The sequence below is a fragment of the Paroedura picta genome, chromosome 3 (genome assembly GCF_049243985.1).
Source record: "Paroedura picta isolate Pp20150507F chromosome 3, Ppicta_v3.0, whole genome shotgun sequence".
Classification (NCBI taxonomy): Eukaryota; Metazoa; Chordata; class Lepidosauria; order Squamata; family Gekkonidae; genus Paroedura; species Paroedura picta.
The window spans coordinates 2951451-2970525 of NC_135371.1; the positions used below are offsets into that span (position 1 = coordinate 2951451).

Here is a 19075-nt window from a genome sequence, read left to right on the forward strand (position 1 = left end):
GGGCTGTTCCTTTCTTCATTTTTGTGGGTCCCTTCTCAGGGTTAAAACGACAGAGCTCTGCTTCCTAGAGAGGCAGAGGGACATGCAAGGAAGGGTGTGTTTGTGAGTGTGGAAAGGGTTGTGTTTCAGACTCCTTTTCCTGCTGGGAGGGGGGGGGTTCCAAAAAAGCAGAGAGAGAGAGAGAGAGAAAGAAAGAGGGGAAAAATCCAAGGAGGTTTGGATGTCCTAGAAGAAGCGCTTTGAAGCTGCAGACCAGAAAGGTGAGTTTTGTGATGTTGAGAACGGGCAGGTGAAGGGATGGGATTTAGGATCAGAAAGGGGGATAAAGGAATACCTCCCCCCCCTCCATAGTGCCTGCTGCATTCCCCCCTCCCCATCGTTTTGCAATCCAGGCTGGAAAACAGCCCTGCTCCTTAATGAAATTTCGTGTGCCGCTGCAAGGTCTTCCTTCCCCAGCATCCCTCGTAGGGTTGCCAGCTCAGGGCTGGGAAATAGATGGGAGACTTTGGGGGTGGAGCCAGGAGCGGGCGGGATTTGGGAGGGGAGCCTAATGCAATGGAGTCCAGTTTCCGAAGCAGCCCTCTCCTCCAGGGGGACTGATCTCTGTCGCCTGCAGCTGAAACTGGGGGATCCCCTGTTCCCACCTGGGGATTGGCATCCCTAACCCTGGCCAACCAGTGGGAGATGCGGGAGGGGGGGGGGAGGTAGGGATGCCAGATCCAGGTTGGAAAACACCTGAAGATCTGGGGATGGAGCCAGACGAGGACAGGGACCTCAGTGGGGTACAAATCCAAGCTGGCGGTGTGTAGCAGGATCGTAGGCCTGCAATGAAACCCACCAATGCGCAGCTAGATCCGGTCTGCCGGATCCAGTCAGTTTAAAGTGAAACTAACCACTAACACACACTGGCCAGAAGATCTACGGTGTGGTTTCTGTATATAAATTGGGGTTGGTTGTGAGATTTCTTTGGTTCAGTTCTTCTTCTGGGGTCCCAATAAAGAGCTCAGGTCACTTCTGGTGTCCGTGTGCAGCTCTGAACTCACGGATTTAGCAGAGTTCACCCACCAAATCAGCCGTTTTCTCCGGGGGAACCAATCTCTTTAATCTGGAGAGCAGCTGTCATTCTGGGGGATCCCCAGCTCTCACCTGGAGGGTGGCATCCCTACTGACTCCACATGGATTCCCCATCAAAGAGGCAGCCTATGAATAAATAAATAAAAATAGTGAAAAGTTATAATTTGGGCAGGGTAGAGATTTAATATATTATTTGAAACGTAAACAGGAGAAAATATTCCATCTTGATACACATATGCTTGGGTTCCAAATTGGACAGCTAAACTTCTCAAACTGATTTTTTTTCCTGCTGTGCCGTTAGAAACCCCCCTTCTAATTTCTCCCCGCTGCAGATTTACACCTCAGTCCAGTTTTTGTAACCTTCGCGACGAACCTCAACGGTTGCCAGAAGTCTATCCCGGACTGTGCTCTTTCTGTTGGATCGAAATGGCAGCGCGGTGGGGATGCCTGCCAGATGGTTCAGAAGGACTGTGACCATGTGGTCTCTCCGTGGTGGCTGTGGGAGAGAAGAAGGCCATACAGCAAGCCCCTCAGTGTCTATCCTGGAAGGAGCCAAGAAGGAAGATGGAAGAGAAGGATTTCGCAAGCCTCGAAGAAGCAGCCAGCCTAGCCGGCAGCTCCAGAAAAATAATTCATTTCATGAAGCGAAACGAACAGGAGCTCCTTCCAGGTCACCAGTCCCAGGTATCACCTGCTAACCTGAGACTTGGAAACCTGGACCCTTTCGAGTCCCAGGATGCTAAAATGGGATTTCTGGTTTCTTTCCAGAGGACAGCTGAGGAGAGCTCATGCCGTAGACAAGAGGACAGAACTAGGTTCCCTCTTTCTGTTGGTGGAGAATCTCAGCAGGCTTTCAGCCCAGATGGCTACGGGGCTATGGAAGAAGATGCTCTCAGGGAAGGTCACCTTGGAAGAGAAAAATGGCGCCAGCGCTTCCGGCAGTTCCAGTACGGGGAGGCTGAGGGACCTCGCAGAGTTTGCCGCCAACTCTTGGATCTTTGCTCCCGGTGGCTGGAGCCGGAGAGCCACAACAAGGCCCAGATCTTGGAGCTGGTCACCCTCGAACAGTTCCTGACCGTCCTTCCGGCAGAGGTCCAGGGCTGGGTGAGGGAACGGGACCCTGAGAGCTGCGCCCAAGGCATCGCCCTGGCCGAGGAGTTCCTGAAAATGCAACCAGAGACTGAGAAAGGAGGGGGACAGGTGAGAGGAGAGACCAGCATAGGCCGCTGGGGTCATCTGGGGAGTGGGTGGGTTGAGGCCGGGCCAAGCCTCACTGTACATTTCGTAATTAATCCTGTCTGGATTCCATGCTTCGGCTGGTCCCTGTGCAGCAGCTCCGAAGCCATGCAAATAATTGTTAGAATCATAGAATCAAAGAGTTGGAAGGGACCTCCTGGGTCATCTAGTCCAACCCCGTACACTATGCAGGACACTCACAACCCTCTCGCTCATCCACTGTCACCTGCCACCCCTTTGTGCCTTCACAGGATAAGCCTCTCCGTCAGATGGCTATCCAGCCTCTGCTTAAAAATTTCCAAAGATGGAGGAAGCCTGTTCCACTGAGAAACCACTCTAACTGCCAGGAACTTCTTCCGGAAGTTCAACCTGTTGGCGGGTTGTAAATAGGAAGTGAAAGAAATAAATGGTACAAGAGGAAAAGGGTCTTTAATAGTTTCACATTTCTCAGCAGAGATTCTTCTGTTGCACTCTGCATATGTCTCGTGAAACTGTAGTATACGTTAACACCGGTTTAGGGTTTTTTTATGTAATAGCAACAGATTACAACTCTATACGTGCTCTATGATACTGTCCTGTATTTTATTCGTTTTAAAAGTCTGATGTATTTAATATATTTTATTTACTTATTTTTATTTCTAGGCCTGCCTTCCCTGCGAGGAGGCTGGGGACGGCTCACAACACATAAAATCTTTAAATTATCTTAAAATAGCAAACATTAACATTCATTCCTGTGCCGATTCTGCCCCACAGCTCCCTGTGTCTTCTTGGTTAGCTCATTTCAGGCATGATGGGTTACGTAAATGGGGGGCAGTGTGGGAGATGGGGGGAGAAAGAGAGGACCTGGAGCAGGGGGGGGGTCAGGGAGGGAGGCCTGTAGTAGCCCTTCATTTAGTCCTGGCCTCACCCAGAGGCCTGTTGGAAGAGTGCCATTTTGTAGGCCCTACAGCATTTTTAAAGTTTTATTTGTTTTACTATTTTAATAAATTTCCCCTGACAAAGCTGAATGTAAAACATGTAGGTTTTATTAATAACTACTATTAAAGTTTTTTTTTCTTTGCAACATTTTTTTTCTCTTGGCTCAGTCTTGGTCCCCCCCCCACCCACTGTTTCTTTTCAGAGTTTAAATATCCAAAAGAGGTGTTGAGCACTGGCTGCTTAAAGAAGAAATAGTTTTATTCAGAAGAGAGAGGTAAAGAGAGGAGAGAGATAGCCCTAACAGTCTAATCGACTGTGTCCTGGAGGCAATCAGGAAGGAAGTGAGCTCAAAGGAGCAGGAAGTCTCCAGCTGGGCCAATCGGGACATAGGAGATGATTTGCAAAATATCGGGAAGTCCCTAATCTAAATTAATTAAGTACAAATCTCTGACTATGCCCCCTGTAGCATATTCTTCACACGACATTGAATCATGCACGCCACAGATCTTACGTATTCTAACAATAAAACCCATCAAAGTTCATCTAGCTCAAGAGAACTACTGCAGGCTTTACATTTTTAAATTTAATATCATATTTCTGTCCCGCCTGTCATGGTCATGCTGCGCCCCCCATCAGCACTGCAACGTCCCTAGTAATTCCGTTCTTTGTGTTGCATTCCAATAAACCTTCTGTTGCCTAAAGAGCAGTCTTCTGGAATCTCCAGGAATGGCCTTGAGAATATCCACAAATGGCCAGTGAAGTAGTGGACCTCATTAAGGCACAGGTCAATGAAAGGAACACAATAACCAAATTATTCTGGAGCTTAAGGCAACTCCGTTAACACTCACTGAACCTCTAAAGCAGGGGTAGTCAAACTGCGGCCCTCCAGATGTCCATGGACTACAATTCCCATGAGCCCCTGCCAGAAACCGCTGGCAGGGGCTCATGGGAATTGTAGTCCATGGACATCTGGAGGGCCGCAGTTTGACTACCCCTGCTCTAAAGGCACTTAAGGCTGAAGACACATTACTTAACGTATCTTTAGCAGCATCAGAGTAGCTCAGCAGGGGAATGGGCTGCCTCAGGAGGTGGTGAGCTCTCCCTCACTGGTGGTCTTCAAACAGCAGCTGGACAGAGACTTATCGCAGAAGTAAAGCTTCTGTTGAAAGGACAGGAGATTTTTCTCCAGCCTTGTCAGGAACAGCCGTGCTCCTTGGACATTTCCTGACAAAGCGTTTGGGCTTCCAGGGTCTTCGTAGAACACCCCCCCACCCCCCTGTTCTTCATTCTTCACATTCCTTTGACAACAACTCCCGTTTCTTTTTAGGGCCATTGCAAAGAGACTGTGGATCCCCCCAAGGAAGAGGAAGTTCCATTGGAGGCTGGGCTGCCAGCTGCTTCGGGCAAACGGGAGCCTGACAGGAACAAGAACGCACGAGGTCAGGCCAGTCGGTTTGGGAAAGGGCTGTGGTGCAGACACGCGAATGCAGGCTCACAGGAATTTAGGTCGACGGGGTCTGAACTGGAGTAACTGGCCGGGAGGGAGGAGTGACTCATGAAAGCTCACCCCCGGCCACTAATTTTGTTAGCCTTGCAGGTGGTCCTGCATGCTTGCTCTTTTCTACTGCTTTGGACTAGGGGTGTACAAAAAACGAATCGGTTGGGGATATCGCAAGTGAAAAATATTGGTGTTTTTCCCCCCAGTATTCGTGAATCCTAATACTGGTGTGGTATTCAGAGTCAGTAAATAATCACAAATGATTATTATTATTATTATTATTTTTGCTTCATGAATCCAGGGCTTTTAAAGGGACTGCAGTCCCTTTAATGGCCTCAGAGTCGTGCTTCACTTCAAACTGGGAAGTTTTGCGGCTTGGTGTCAACAGACTCGCAGGCAGTTAAAGGGATCTTGGCCCTTCTAACTGCTCCTCCTCCAAGGCATTACTAGAAGTCTATTAAGTGAGATGGAGGGATGGATGGATGGATGGATAGATAGATGGATGGATGGATGGATGGATGGATGGATGGATGGATAGATAGACAGACAGACAGACAGACAGACAGACAGACAGACAGACAGACAGACAGACAGACAGACAGATAACAAGGTGGGGTGCCTATATTGTTTGCCCTGCATTGTTTTCTAATTTTTGTGATCTACTTGGCATTTATTTTGGTTTGCTTTAAACCGTTTTTTCTTCATTGCATCATTTTTTCCCCTAATTTTTGCACTCCGCTTTGAGTCCCCCCAAGAAGGCAGACTATAACGAAATGTAATCCGTAGAAGTAATGAGTCTTTCTTCATTCCAGCAGATGGCACGCACCTGGAGGAAATGCCTCCTCCGAAAAGTTCCACTCAAACGGAGCCCCCTTTCCGCTCAAACGGAGTCACTGCGGGGAAAGTTGCCGGGTGCGACGAGCAGGGAACAGCAGCCCCCGAGAGCCGACAGAACCCCCCCTGGGAGAAAGGAAGCTGTTCCGAGGAGAACTGTGGTGAGCTGCTCCAAAACCCAGCCAGACAGCTAACCCGGGAGGGCGAGAACGCATTTGGTCTGAGCCCAGCTCCCGAGAGACCCCCGAGAACAGACGCGGGAGAGAAGCGGTACAAATGTCCGGTCTGCGGGAAAAGCTTCAACGTGCGGTCGGGCCTGAAGGCCCACGAGCGGACCCACACGGGCGAGAAGCCGTACCAGTGCTCAGAATGCGGGAAGAGCTTCAGCGTCAGCTCCAGCCTCAGCGTCCACAAGAGGACCCACACGGGGGAGAAACCGCACCGGTGCACGCTCTGCGGGAAGGGCTTCTCCGTCAGCTCGGCCCTGAAGCGGCACTACCGGACGCACACCGGCGAGAAGCCCTACGAGTGCCTGGACTGCGGGATGCGCTTCTGTCAGAAGGCCAGCCTGCTCCTCCACCGGAGAATCCACACCGGGGAGAAATGCTTTGAGTGCTCGGTGTGCGGCCTCAACTTCGGCGACACCTCAGGCCTCTTTGCGCACTGCGGGACCCACAAGGGGGAGAAGCCGCACCAGTGCCCCGAGTGCCCCAAGGGCTTCTACCAGCGGCGAGACCTCCTCAGCCACCGAAGGTGCCACCTGAGGGACCGGCCGTTCAAATGCACCGAGTGCGAGAAAAGCTTCAGCGTCAGCTCCCGCCTGAAGAAGCACCAGCAAATCCACACGGGGGAGCGGCCCTTCCGGTGCCTGCAGTGCGGGAAACGTTTTTGCTCGAGCACCGACCTCATCATCCACGAGCGGGCCCACGCCGGGGACAAGCCCTTCCAGTGCTCCTTCTGCGGGAAGCGGTTCTGCCGCAGCTCGGAGGTGGTGAGCCACGAGCGGATCCACACGGGCGAGAAGCCGTACATGTGTCAGGAGTGCGGGAAGAGCTTCAGCGTCAGCTCCCGGCTGAGCACCCACCGGAGGGTCCACACGGGGGAGCGGCCCTTTAAGTGCGCGGACTGCGGGAAGGCGTTCAGCTACAAAGCCCACCTGGTCACCCACCAGAGGATCCACACGGGAGAAAGGCCGTACGGGTGCTCGGTGTGTGGGAAGGCCTTCCGGGCGAGGACCTCCCTCATGAACCACGAGAGGATCCACACGGGGGAGAGGCCGTTCAAATGCCTGGACTGCGGGAAAAGCTTCCTGAACAGCTCCAATCTCATCATTCACCAGAAGATCCACGTGGAAAGCCACGGATAAAATACAGAAGAATACAATTTGAGTGAACCGCCTGCTGCAGCGTAGCAACCTCTTTTGTCCTGTGCTGTATTCAGCGAGGAACAGCGAGAGCTTTATTTGTTTAAAAAACGAGGTGGTCGCCTTCCCTACAGTGCTGGAAAACAGCGTGCAAATAGTGTGATGAACAGTCCAGGATGGATTTAAGGAATGAGACTGACAAATTGCAATGGGGTACAGGTAGGTGTGTCCTTAGTCAGCCGGTTTTACTGTGTTGCAAACTTTTAGCCTGTCTGTTTTCCCATCTACCCATGATGGTTCAAGATGACAGTCAGATCTACTGGGTGCCCCAGCGTGGGTGTTCTTGCTAGATCAATGGTGAGGCCAGAAGGACATAAAAAGAGCCCAGCTGGTTGAGACTTGGGGTCTGTTGAATACAGCATCCAGTTTTCCACGGTGGCTGATCAGATGCATTCAAAAAGCCCGCCAGCAGAGCAAAAAGGCAACACCTTTCTCCTACTGTTTGCCTTCTCCCACCTGGGTAATATTTAGGGGTACACTGCTCTTGAACTTGGAAGTTCTGTTTAGCTCTTACAAGTAACAGTCATTGACAGGCCTGTTTTCTAAGAAGTGATCCAACAGACTCACAGCATTGGAAGGGGCCAGACAGGCCATCTAGTCCAACCCTCTGCTCAATGCTGGATCCGCCTGAAGAATCCAGGAGAAGTTCACGGAATGTAGCAAGGAAACACCAGATGAATCGGTGCAGACTCAATAAACAGTTTAATGAGGGAATTTCCTAACAGCAGTGAGCCGATTTCCAACAGAGTAACAATCAAATCCTGGTGAATGACCCTTGTTTTGGTCAGTGTGTAATGTAACGATCAGTGGATGATGAAATGAGATAAATGGCAAATGCTCTATGTCTGATGAGCCGTCTGGATGATCTTGGGAACTAGTCACAGTCCTGTCAGAGCTGTTCTCACAGAGCAGTTTTGTCAGGGCTCTCTCAGCCTCACCTACCTCACAGGGTGCCTGGTGTGGGGAGAGGAAGGGAAGGCAATTGTAAGCCACTTTGAGACTCCTTCGGGCAGTGAAAAACGGGGGATAAAAACCAGCTCTTCTTTTAAAGTTAGCGCCTGGTTCCCTTTGTAAGCTACTGAACTATTGGATGGCAGAGAAGTCAAGTCGATTTTGTGTTGTGCACTGAACTAATGCTTTTTTCTGCCTGTCCTGCACCTGATGCCCCCAAAATGAACACAAACAGTTGTCTTCTACTAAACCCAACCATTGATTGGCCCATCAAGGTCTGTCCTGTCCTTTCTCCAGGGCCTTAGCCAGAGGTCTTTCACATCACCTGTGACATGCACCTTTTCACTGGCGATGCCAGGGATTGAACCGGGAACTTACTGCTTGCCAAGCAGAGGCACTCCCACTGAGCCACAGACCCCACGCCTACATGAACCTGCCTTTTACTGAGTTAGACCCTCGGGCTGCCTCATCCTTTCCACTGGAGTAGGTGGGCATCAAACTAGGAGTTTCTGCACTGGTTACCCAAACTATAGAGTGATGAGGCTGATCCGGGGCCTGAGGGACTTGGGAACATTCAGCCTGGAGAAAAGGAGGTTGAGAGGGGACATGGTGACTCTCTTGGAGCATCTGAAAGGTGGTCGCTTGGAGGAGGGCAGGGAAAGGTTCCTGTTGGCAGCAGAGGAGGGGACCTGCAGGAATGGCTTTAAAGTATGCTGTAACACCAGGCAAGCTTGCACCTGAGGTTTCGGGCTGATCTAGATAGGCTGGAGATCACAGCACTGTGGACATCCTGGTCTTCGGATGACATTGCTTGTTCCAGCAAGCACCATCTTGTTTGGTTCAGATGCCATTTCCTGAAGACAGAGATGCCAGATGACAATATTTCTGTGGGCCCACGAGGAATGCCTCTGGGAGGCAATCTGAGTTGTCTTTCTAACCCTTAAAAGAGTGGCCTGTCATGCTAGCCTCAGGGCCAAGACGGCCTGGGTGGGGGCGCAGGGTGAAGGCAGCCTCTGGCACCACCGCACTGCTGCTGCCAGGAATGCCCCCTGAGCCCCCTGCCCAAGGAGATGCCTCAGGGCAACTGACTGGTTGGCCTCTCTCAGCCGGCGAGGACATGGAGGGGAGATGGCATTCAAACAAACCCTTTCACCTGTCAGTATTCTCTGACATAATGTCTACTTCCCTCAGCCGGTTCGCTGGATAGGGCGGTGTATAAATCAAATTAATAAATAAACTCGCCCCGTTCAAAAGACTGCAGGCTACCCAAGGTGGATGGGATGGGCATGGGTGACAAGGGGGAGGGCAGAGGCAAACAGCCCCACTGATGGGCACAGGATGCACCCGGATGCCAGGGGTAGGTGAGGGAAGAAGGGGGGAATTAAAAAGTTCATGGAAACAGGCCTGGGAGAAATACAGCAGCTGGTGATTGCAAAGGAATTAAGCCAGGAGGAGAAGGAAGTGGGTCCCATTCTGAGACCCGGGGAACTTTCATCCAAAGGGGTAGTAGGATGGTGGGGGGAAGACCCCTCTTGGGCGGGCAGGACTCCAGATCTCTCCCAAAACTGCTTCGGTTAATGGATTGTTCACCAAAGTGGTGAGATTGGTTGAGGCTTCACATTTCCGGCGGGAAGTCAGAATCATCTGAAATGGTGTCATAATGGGGGTTAAATTTCACAGAGGACAGGACTGTCAGGGGAGACTGAAGGGAATCTCCACTTTCAGAGGCAGTTGACCTCTGGATACCACTGCCAGGAGGCAACAACAGGGAAAGGCCTTGGCTTTAATATAACATCAACAATGGAATTGTAGAGTGGGAAGGGGCCATACAGGTTATCTAGTCCAACCCCCTGCTCAATGCAAGATCAGTCAATCCTGCTTTGAAAGTGTTGAATGGGACAGTAGAAAAGGAAATTTGGGCAACGTGGAGTTCTGCAGAGCATCTCTTCTTTCCTGTTTCCCCCGACGAGGGAGAATCTGGCTTTTGCACATCTGCAGAAAAGGTGAGCTGAGGATTTCAACTGCAGCTCTTGGTCAAGTATATTGTTATTGTTATGTAGAACCTTTTATTTTTAGCCCGCCCTTTCCTGAAGGCCCAGGGCAGGTAACAACACATAAAAACAACATAACAATAATTGTCACCTTAAAATACATATTAATAAATCCCGGGAACCAAATTATTTCAAAGCTGCCTTTAATTTTCAGGGGTGTTGGAGGTGGTGCAGAGGTCAATTTGCAGTAATGGTGATGGTTTGGCTGCCATTTTGAGCAAGGAGGCCAGAATTTCAATATTATTCCTGGCCTCAGCTGTAGGCCAGGCAGAACAGCTGTGCTTTGCAGCTTCTACAGAACTGTCCCGAGTCCCCCAGGGTCCTGATCTCTACCGGAAGGTACTGTCTGGGCACCTGGTAGGGGTGTGTGCATAATTCAGACCCCTTAAATCCAATCCTCACTGAACTTGGCAGGCAGGTAAAAGAGGGCCCGCCAGAGTTCTCCTGTGAGTTTGGTGCCTCTACCTCAGCCATTCTCAACTTTTTTGGGGGGGTCACAGCCATTTTTGGGGCTCTTCTCAGGTTCACTGGTCAAACAAGGACACAAACAGATAGACAGAAAACCATTGGTTATTTTATTGAATGTTCTGACATTCTGGAAAAAAAAAACTTTTGTAAAGGCTGTATGGAATTAAAATTTAGAATATTCAACCAAGAGAACATGTGGGTTCATCCCCCCCCCCCTTGAGAGCACACAAAGGAACAGATTGCACGAATGTTTCTCCTTTCCCTTGACCAAAATTGAACTTAGCAGCTGGTGACATCCTATGTGACAATAAAGGTATTTCATCAGTTCAGTTACCAGCCCCCCCACACAAATGTGCCAGCCAGGCAGGGGGGCATCTGGCCTCCGCTGACTGGTCTAGATGGCAAAGGATTGATCTCTGTTGCTGTAAAGCCAGGGGCTCCCAAGGTCTCACCTGGAGGCTGGCATCCCTAAGTGCAGAGGTGTTTGTGTGTGGAGGGGTGGGGGAAGGTATCAAGTTGAATGTGGTTCTGCCACCACCTGCCTGGACCTACATTTTATTCTTGCCAGCTACACGCACCTCTGGTCAGATCCAGCCGGGTTCATCACCTGCTCTGACTGGCGCTTTTAGCTTTTCACGTTGGCAGCTTTGCTTTTTGCATTCTCTGAGAGCCAAACCCACAATCAGTTTTACTCCTCTAATGCAGGGGTAGTCAACCTGTGGTCCTCCAGATGTCCATGGACTACAATGTCCATGGACTGCAAACACTGGCAGGGGCTCATGGGAATTGTAGTCCATGAACATCTGGAGGACCACAGGTTGACTACCCCTGAAATAAGTGTTTTACATACCTGCTATTGCTTCCTTTGCACTACGACGTCACCCTCAAGAAGAGCTCTCAATTGGAAGCTGGTCTAGAGGTTTCTTTTGTGAAGGAGGGGATCCACGTCCCCCTCCCTCCCTGTCCTGCCTCCCCCTTCCTGGCTTCTTGGGAGGAAACCATCATCAGTCTGGAGAGGAGACGACTGAGAGGGGATCTGATCACCATCCTCAGGTATTTAAAAGGCTTCCAGGTAGAGGATGGAGCAGAGTTCTCTCTTGCCCTGGAGGGACAGACCAGAACCAATGGGAGGAAATTAATGCAAAAGAAATTCCATCTAAACATCCGGAAGAAGTTCCTGACAGTCAGAGCGGTTTCTCAGTGCAACAGGCTTCCTCGGGAGGTGGTGAGTTCTCCATATGTGGAAATTTTTAAGCAGAGGCTGGAGAACCATCTGGCGGAGAGGCTGATTCTGGGAAGGCTCAAGGGGGTGGCAGGTGACAGTGGGTGAGCGAGAGGGTTGTGAGTGTCCTGCATAGTGCAGGGGGTTGGACTAGATGACCCAGGAGGTCCCTTCCAACTCTACTATGATTCTTGAAGGACAACATCCTCTGAACATGGGGGTGCATAATGCGTAGTGGTCCAAAATTCATTTCTGGATTGAGAGCTTTTATCCTAGATGGATTCACGGGTAAGGAACAAATAAGGATCCGGGAACCAGTTTCAGCCTCATAAATGAGAATTTCCCTGCCTGGGCACCAATTTTGCTCTCGGAGGAAACCAGGAGGGTTTCTGTTAAAGAAAAGAGGGAACGGGGAGGGGGTGAAAATGGGCAGGAAATGCCCTCCCAAGCCCCCTCACTCTGGGCAGGAGGACATTTGCATTTCCAAGCACAATGGAGAGGCCCTTCCAGGCCCTGCCTCCTCCCTTTGCTAAAGAGGTCGAATTACAAATCCAGCAAAAAAAAGAAGCCTTTGTCCAGTTGGCTGACCAGATGCCTCTTTTTTAATTATTATTTTAAAAAATTATGTTATCTCATGTTTTCTTTTAGTCAGGCATTTTACTCTCGGTTTCAAGATCGAGTAGGAAAACAAACGGAAATGTTGACCAAAAAAAGGCTACACACAAACGCTTCCATTCCCCTTTTTCAATGTTGCTCTTGTTCAGGGGCATTTCTTAAAAAATATATAACGTGAGCACTTGAGAAAACTCCGTTAACCTTTCAGCCTGCAAGGGCTTTGCATGTGAAACTACTGAAGAAAACCGAGAGCAAACTATATTTTCTTTATTTGTTTACTTATTTATATACCGCCCTCTCCAGAGGCTCAGGACACTTTACTAAAAGCTAGCAGGCGATACATAATTTTTGAAATAGTAATTTAAAAAGAGAGGCATTTAGACAGGCAACTGGGGAAAACCTTCTCTCTCCCTCTCTCTTTTTCGTGGTTCCCCGGCAGGGATGGAGAGGAGCCTCCTGGCTCCGCTGGGCAGGAAAAGTCCCCTCCAGGCTGGGCTTTGGGGGCCGGACCCCGCTCTGTCCTCTGGCCCGCCCTTTCCAAGAAGGGGGAATCTGGGGAGTCTTTTTCCTGGGGGGAAAACGTCCAGTCCCTGGAGCGGGGCCAGGCCCGGAAAGGGGCCGTTCCCAGCGGGAGAAAGAAGCGCCCCAAGAAGATCTGGGCGACGCAGTTCTTGCTCAGCCACCGGCCTCTCCTGCCGGGGGCCGTCCCAGGAAGCTGCCCGCCCACCGCCCACCGCCCCTTTGCCAGCCCCGCGGCCCGATTCCGGCCTCCTCGTCGCAGGGATCGCCCTTGGCCAGGCCGGGCGCGGATTGCGCGCATGGAGAGCTCTTGCGCGGCTGCAGGGAAGCGGCGAGGCGGGATCCGCGCCCGGCTCTGGGTGAGTCCCCGGGAAGGGGAGGCAGGATGTGCGGGGTGTGTTGGGGGTGTGCTTTGATGTTGTGTGTTGCGTGCTGGGCGTGCAGCTGCCGCCTTTTTTGGATCGGCCCCCCCACTTAATTTACCTGCCTTCCCTGCAGCCCACCTGGGCCGGTTGGGTCCTGAAGACTTCTTGGGGGGCCGTTCGGAGCTTTTTCCGGCTGCCCCACAGGCGAGCCCCCCGAGAGAGGCGTCCGGCCCTGGGTCCCTCCTGCAGTTGCCTTTTCATCCCCGCGGTCGCTTGCTCTGGGGAGGGACCCCCACAAGCGGCATCCTCTAGGGCAGGGGTAGTCAAACTGTGGCCCTCCAGAAGTCCATGGACTACAATTCCCAGGAGCCCCTGCCAGATGGCAGGGGCTCATGGGAATTGTAGTCCATGGACATCTGGCGGGCCGCAGTTTGACTTTCCCATCCTTCCTAATGCCGCGACCCTTTAATCCAGTTCCTTCTTTTGGGGAGACCATAAAATGATGCAGGAGTTCTTTTGCAGAAATTAAACAGGCACTGACCCATGGCGTGAAGATCCATGTTTCAGGATGATATATAAATTTGGGGGTTTTTTTTCTGGGTTTTCTCAGTTCAGTTCTGTCTGTTGTCCCGCCAAAACTCTTCTCCGCTGCTCCAGACAGGCGAACGCTCGATCTCGATCTCGATCTACCCCGCAAGGCTGTTGTGCGGATGAAATGGAAGAGGAGCGATGCCGGCCGCCTTGGGACCGCCTTGGAGAGACGAGTGGGGTACGAACCAAGTAACAAAAACAAGAGCAAAGCTTGAGTCCAGGGTCACCTTTAGGACCTACCAAGATTTATTCCAGGCGTGAGCTTTGGGGTGCAGGCACTTGAATAAATCTTGGTTGGCCTCAAAGGTGCTACTGGACTCTTATTTTTCTCCTGCACCTTCAGACCAACACCCACTTGAAGGGATTGTTGTTGTTGTCTTCATTTTGGACACTGGAATTCCCACCGCTATCCTGAAGCTGATGGGCAATGCTGAGGCTCCCAACCTTCATTTTCTTGTGGATAAATAAATTCCACCCCACCCCCCACGCACACAATTTAGTTATTTTTCTGCAAGATCTTTACAATTGAGCAAGGGGATCCTTCCGTGCCTCTCGAACAGTCAGGCAGGGGGATCCACTGGGCCACCTTTTCCTCTTTCAGAGACCCCCGGTGTCCTTGGAGGAGGTGGCCGTGTCCTTCGTGGAGGAGGAATGGGCCCTCCTGGATCCCGACCAAAGAAAACTCTTCTGGGAAGTGATGGAGGAAAATCACGAGACCCTGGCCTCTCTGGGTAAGGGCCTTTCCCCTTATTTAGGAGAGGGTGTGGGGAGACTCCTGAATCTTAGAAGGCACCTCCAGACTGTCCCTTTCTCTCCGGCGGTATACGGCCTCCCTCAGTGCCCAGGTGCCCAGAGGTCAGCGAGGAAAGAGTGAGTCCCTGCTATCAGTTAAGTTTTATATTGCGCTGTAGGAAGGTGGAGAGCACTGGAGCAGGAGAGCTCATGTCCAGCCAGTCCTGAGGCAGCTGCACTGGTTGCCAGTTGCTGTCCGGATCCGGTTCAAGGTTTTGGTTCTAACCTTTAAGGTCTTACGTGGGTTGGAGCTCTTCCGCCAGGTCTATGGCTGAGACCGGGGTCGGTGAGGAAGATTGAGGGGGGGGGGGGCCCTCCGGTATCTAGCAACACCTTTGAATCATCTTAACCAGGGGTAGTCAAACTGTGGCCCTCCAGATGTCCATGGACTACAATTCCCAGGAGCCCCTGCCAGCGAATGCTGGCAGGGGCTCCTGGGAATTGTAGTCCATGGACATCTGGAGGGCCGCAGTTTGACTACCCCTGATCTTAACCCTCCTTCCCCTCCCCTCTAGAGGTAGGGATGGGTGGGGTGATAGTCTGCCATGTTCTCTTTTATTGTGATTTTATGTCTTGGGTTTTGTGTCCTTTTAATGGAGGTTTTAATGGGATTTTGTCGGACGTCTGTAGCCTGCCACGAGCCGGCTGCGGGAATGACGAGGAATAAATTTTATTATAATAATATATAATAATAATAAAAAGATGTATTCATGCATCGCGGGGGCTGTCTCCCCCACTGAGAAATGATTGAAAAAGCTTTTCTATTCCACCTTCCCAAACACTTCAGATTTTTTAAATTCTGTTTGGGTGTTGCTGTGCAGGAGACGACATTTCCCAGAAGGCCTTGCAAGAACCAGAGAGCTCAACCTTGCCGTTCCTAGGTGGCCGGGGGTCGTTTTTTCCTCGAGGTGGACGTTTATGGAACGTGGAGTTCTGCAGGAACTCTCTTCTTTCTGGTTTCCCCCGGCTGGAAAGAGAATTGGGCTTCTGCATGGCCACAGGAAGGGTGAGTTAAGGATCAGTTGATCGGCCGAATTGGGTCCTTCTTTGCCCCTTGAAAGCTCGGGGAAAGGAACAGACGATCAATGGGGCCACCTTTCCCTCTTTCAGAGCTCCCCGGTGTCCTTTGAGGAGGTGGCCGTGACCTTCACGGGGGAGGAATGGGCTCTGCTGGATCCAGGCCAGAGAAAACTGTACTGGGATGTTACGAAAGAAAATTATGAGAGCTTGGCCTCTCTGGGTAAGAATCTTTTATTTTGTGCAGTGGCTCATTTCTGTCCCGTATTCCTCCCCACTGGGGACCAAAGGCAGCTTACGTTCTCTCTCCCTCCTCCTTTTTATCCTCACAACCACCCTGTGAGGTGGGTCTGGCTGAGGGGGTGTGACTAGATAATTATGAGAGTCTTTTATATATTTAGAAGTTATCACTCTGCAATTAAACTATGAAGAAATTCATTAGGATGTGAATATTCTCTAGAGGCCTGCAGTGAAATTTTTGTTGGGGTCCACTGAGGAAGCATTCACGAGCCAAATGGATTTAGCGGTTCCTAGTTTGGATTTGGAATTTCCAGGGGCATTCTTGTGGTATTTTTATGAATTGCTTGTGCTTTCAAAGCATTGGATAAGGCTTTTCTTCATAGAATCCTAGAGTTGGAAAGGACCTCCAGGGTCATCTAGTCCAACCCCCTGCAGAATGCAGGAAATTCACAACTACCTGCCCACCAACAGTGACCCCAATTCCATGTCCAGATCATTCCCTCCCCTCCCCCAAAAGCCCCAGAGTCCCTGGTCAGTCTGGTCTGGAGGAAATTCTCCTTCTGACCCTAAGGTGGTGATTAGCATTTCCCAGGGCATGCAAGAAAGATTCACAAGAGCCAAAATCAGATGCAATCGCTTCGGCCCACCCCCTTACAATCTGCCCAAGTTCACAGAATCAGCATTTCTGTCAGATGGCTCTCCAGCCTCTGCTTAAAAACTTCCAAAGAAGGAGAACCCACCACCTCCCGAGGAAACCTGTTCCACTGAGGAACCACTCTGTCAGGAACTTCTTCTGGATGTTAAGCGGAAAATTCTTTCAAATTGTACCAGTTTTTTTGTGTTGTCTTTACACAGTGGATTTTGTTCTCTTGTATTATTGTTCTATATTATGTGTCCCATTTTGTATTTTTTGGCTTTCTCCAAGACAGCTCGGTGTGTGGTTAACTACTGCTGAAGATTTTTCCAGGACGCAAGTTCTCAGTGTAGAAAATCCCATTCCCTACTCATTTTACCTCTTAACTGGTGTTTGTATCTTCTTATCCTTATTTTTTTCTGTTTCTCGTTTGTAGTTTCAGCTGTGAGGGAGACGGGGAGTGAGAAGGAATCAGGAAGGAGAATTGTGAGAAAAGACAATGATCTGCAGATGGAAGGAAAATATGAAGGACAAATGCTACCTAAGAGACACCGCAGAAGGAGAAGGAGGGAAGCAAAAAAGAATCGAAGGAAGGAATTGGCTGCCTGTCAGGGAAGGAGTAAGCCTAAGGCCTCAGCCCAGCATGAAACAGGGAAGAGGAGGAGAAGAGATACTGGTGCCATGAATCCGGAAGGGTCCTGCTTCAAATTGAGTGTAGAAACATGCCGGAAGAGGTGTAAATGCTTGAAATGTAGGAAGAGTTTCCCCTTGAATGGTGCATTAACCACCCGTCAAAAGATTCAGAAAGGAAAGAAGTCGTATGAATGCTTGGAGTGTGGAAAGAATTTCTCTAGGAGTGGCAACCTCACTCAACATAAAAGGATTCACTCAGGGGAGAAGCCGTATAAATGTTTGGAGTGTGGAAAGTATTTCTCTGGGAGTGGCAACCTCACTCAACATGAAAGGATTCATTCAGGGGAGAAGCCGTATAAATGCTCGGAGTGTGGAAAGTGTTTCTCTCAGAACAGCAGCCTAAAGAGACATCAAGATGTTCACACAGGCGAGAAGCCGTATAAATGCTTGGAGTGTGGAAAATGCTTCTCTCGGAATAGCTCCCTGATGATGCATCACAAAATGCACACAGGGGAGAAGCCGTATAAATGCTTGGAGTGTGGAATGTGCTACTCTCAGAGTGGCCACCTATCGTCACATCAACACGTTCACAGAGGTGAGAAGCCACATAAATGCTTGGAGTGTGGAAAGTGCTTCTCTCGGAGTAGCCACCTAAAAGCTCATCACCAAGTTCACACAGGGGAGAAACCATATAGATGCTTGGAATGTGGGAAGTTTTTCTCTCAGAATAGCGGCCTCATAGGACATCAAAAGGTTCATACAGGGGAGAAGCCATTTAAATGCTTGGAGTGTGGAAAGTGCTTCTCTCGGAATGGTGACCTAAATAAACACCAGAAGATTCATACAGGGGAGAAGCCATTTAAATGCTTGGAGTGTGGAAAGTGCTTCTCTCAAAATAGCCGCCTAACTGTACATCAAATTGTTCACACGAGAGAGAAGCCACATAAGTGCTTAGAGTGTGGGAAATGTTTCTCTCATAATGGCCACCTAACAAGACATCAGAAGACTCATACAGGGGAGAAGCCATATAAATGCTTGGAGTGTGGAAAGTGCTTCTCTGTGAATAGCGACCTAAGTAAACATCATAAGGTTCACACAGGGGAAAAGCCATATCAGTGCTTGGAGTGCGGAAAGTGCTTTTCTCAGAATGTCAACCTAGCTACACATCAAAAGATTCACACAGGAGAGAAGCCATATAAATGCTTGGAGTGCGGAAAGTGCTTTTCTCGGCATGACCACCTAACCGCACATCAAAAAATGCATATAGTGGAGAAACCATATAAATGCTTGGAGTGTAGGAAATGCTTCTCTTGGAATAGTGACCTAACTAGACATCAAAAGGTTCATGCAAGGGAAAAGCAATATAAATGCTTGGATTGTGGAAAGTTCTTTCTGTATGGCACCCTAACAGCACATCAAAAGATTCACACAGGGAGAAGCCATTTAAACGCTTCGACTGTGGAAAGTACTTCTCTCGAAATGGTGACCTAACTAAACATCGCTGTTCACCCAAGGAAGAAACCATATGAATGCCTGGAGTGTGGAAAGAGGTTCAGTCAAAGTTGCAACCTTGTTTTCCATCACATGATTTACACAGAGGAAGTGCCATCCAATCACAACATGTAGAAAACCAGTTAACGGGGCAGACTTTGCCCGTTTATAGCCATGACATGTTTTCTAAAAGCTTCCCTTCCCTTCTATCCACCTCCCTTTTCCTAAAACGAAATATTCATTAGCAACCTTTGTGAAGCAGAGTTTTTCTCTGTACTCTCTAAAACCCTTGTATATCACTGTAATATTTACAAGGTGGTGAAATGGAGTCATACCTTATATTATCACTTATTCTTATCCATTGTTGTTCCTCTATATATTTGTGAAACATCCTAGGGGGTGGGACGTGTCTGGCTGTCCAAGTTAGAATAGGGCCAATCAGGGCACAGCCAGCTTTGCCCTGATTGGCCCTGCCCCTGCAGCTCCCACCTGCCATCCCTGGA

General features: G+C 50.0%; 1 protein-coding gene across 1 annotated transcript; it reads left to right on the forward strand.

The window, feature by feature from the left end:
• The first annotated feature begins 69 nt into the window (after nucleotides 1-69).
• Nucleotides 70-18929, forward strand: LOC143834160 (uncharacterized). Its single transcript, XM_077330764.1, is given in 7 exon segments — nucleotides 70-260; nucleotides 1407-2274; nucleotides 4556-4667; nucleotides 5539-6908; nucleotides 17253-18513; nucleotides 18516-18582; nucleotides 18584-18929. Coding segments are annotated over 6 exon segments (3570 nt in total). The 5' UTR covers nucleotides 70-260; nucleotides 1407-1638; the 3' UTR covers nucleotides 18708-18929.
• The last annotated feature ends 146 nt before the right edge of the window (nucleotides 18930-19075 follow it).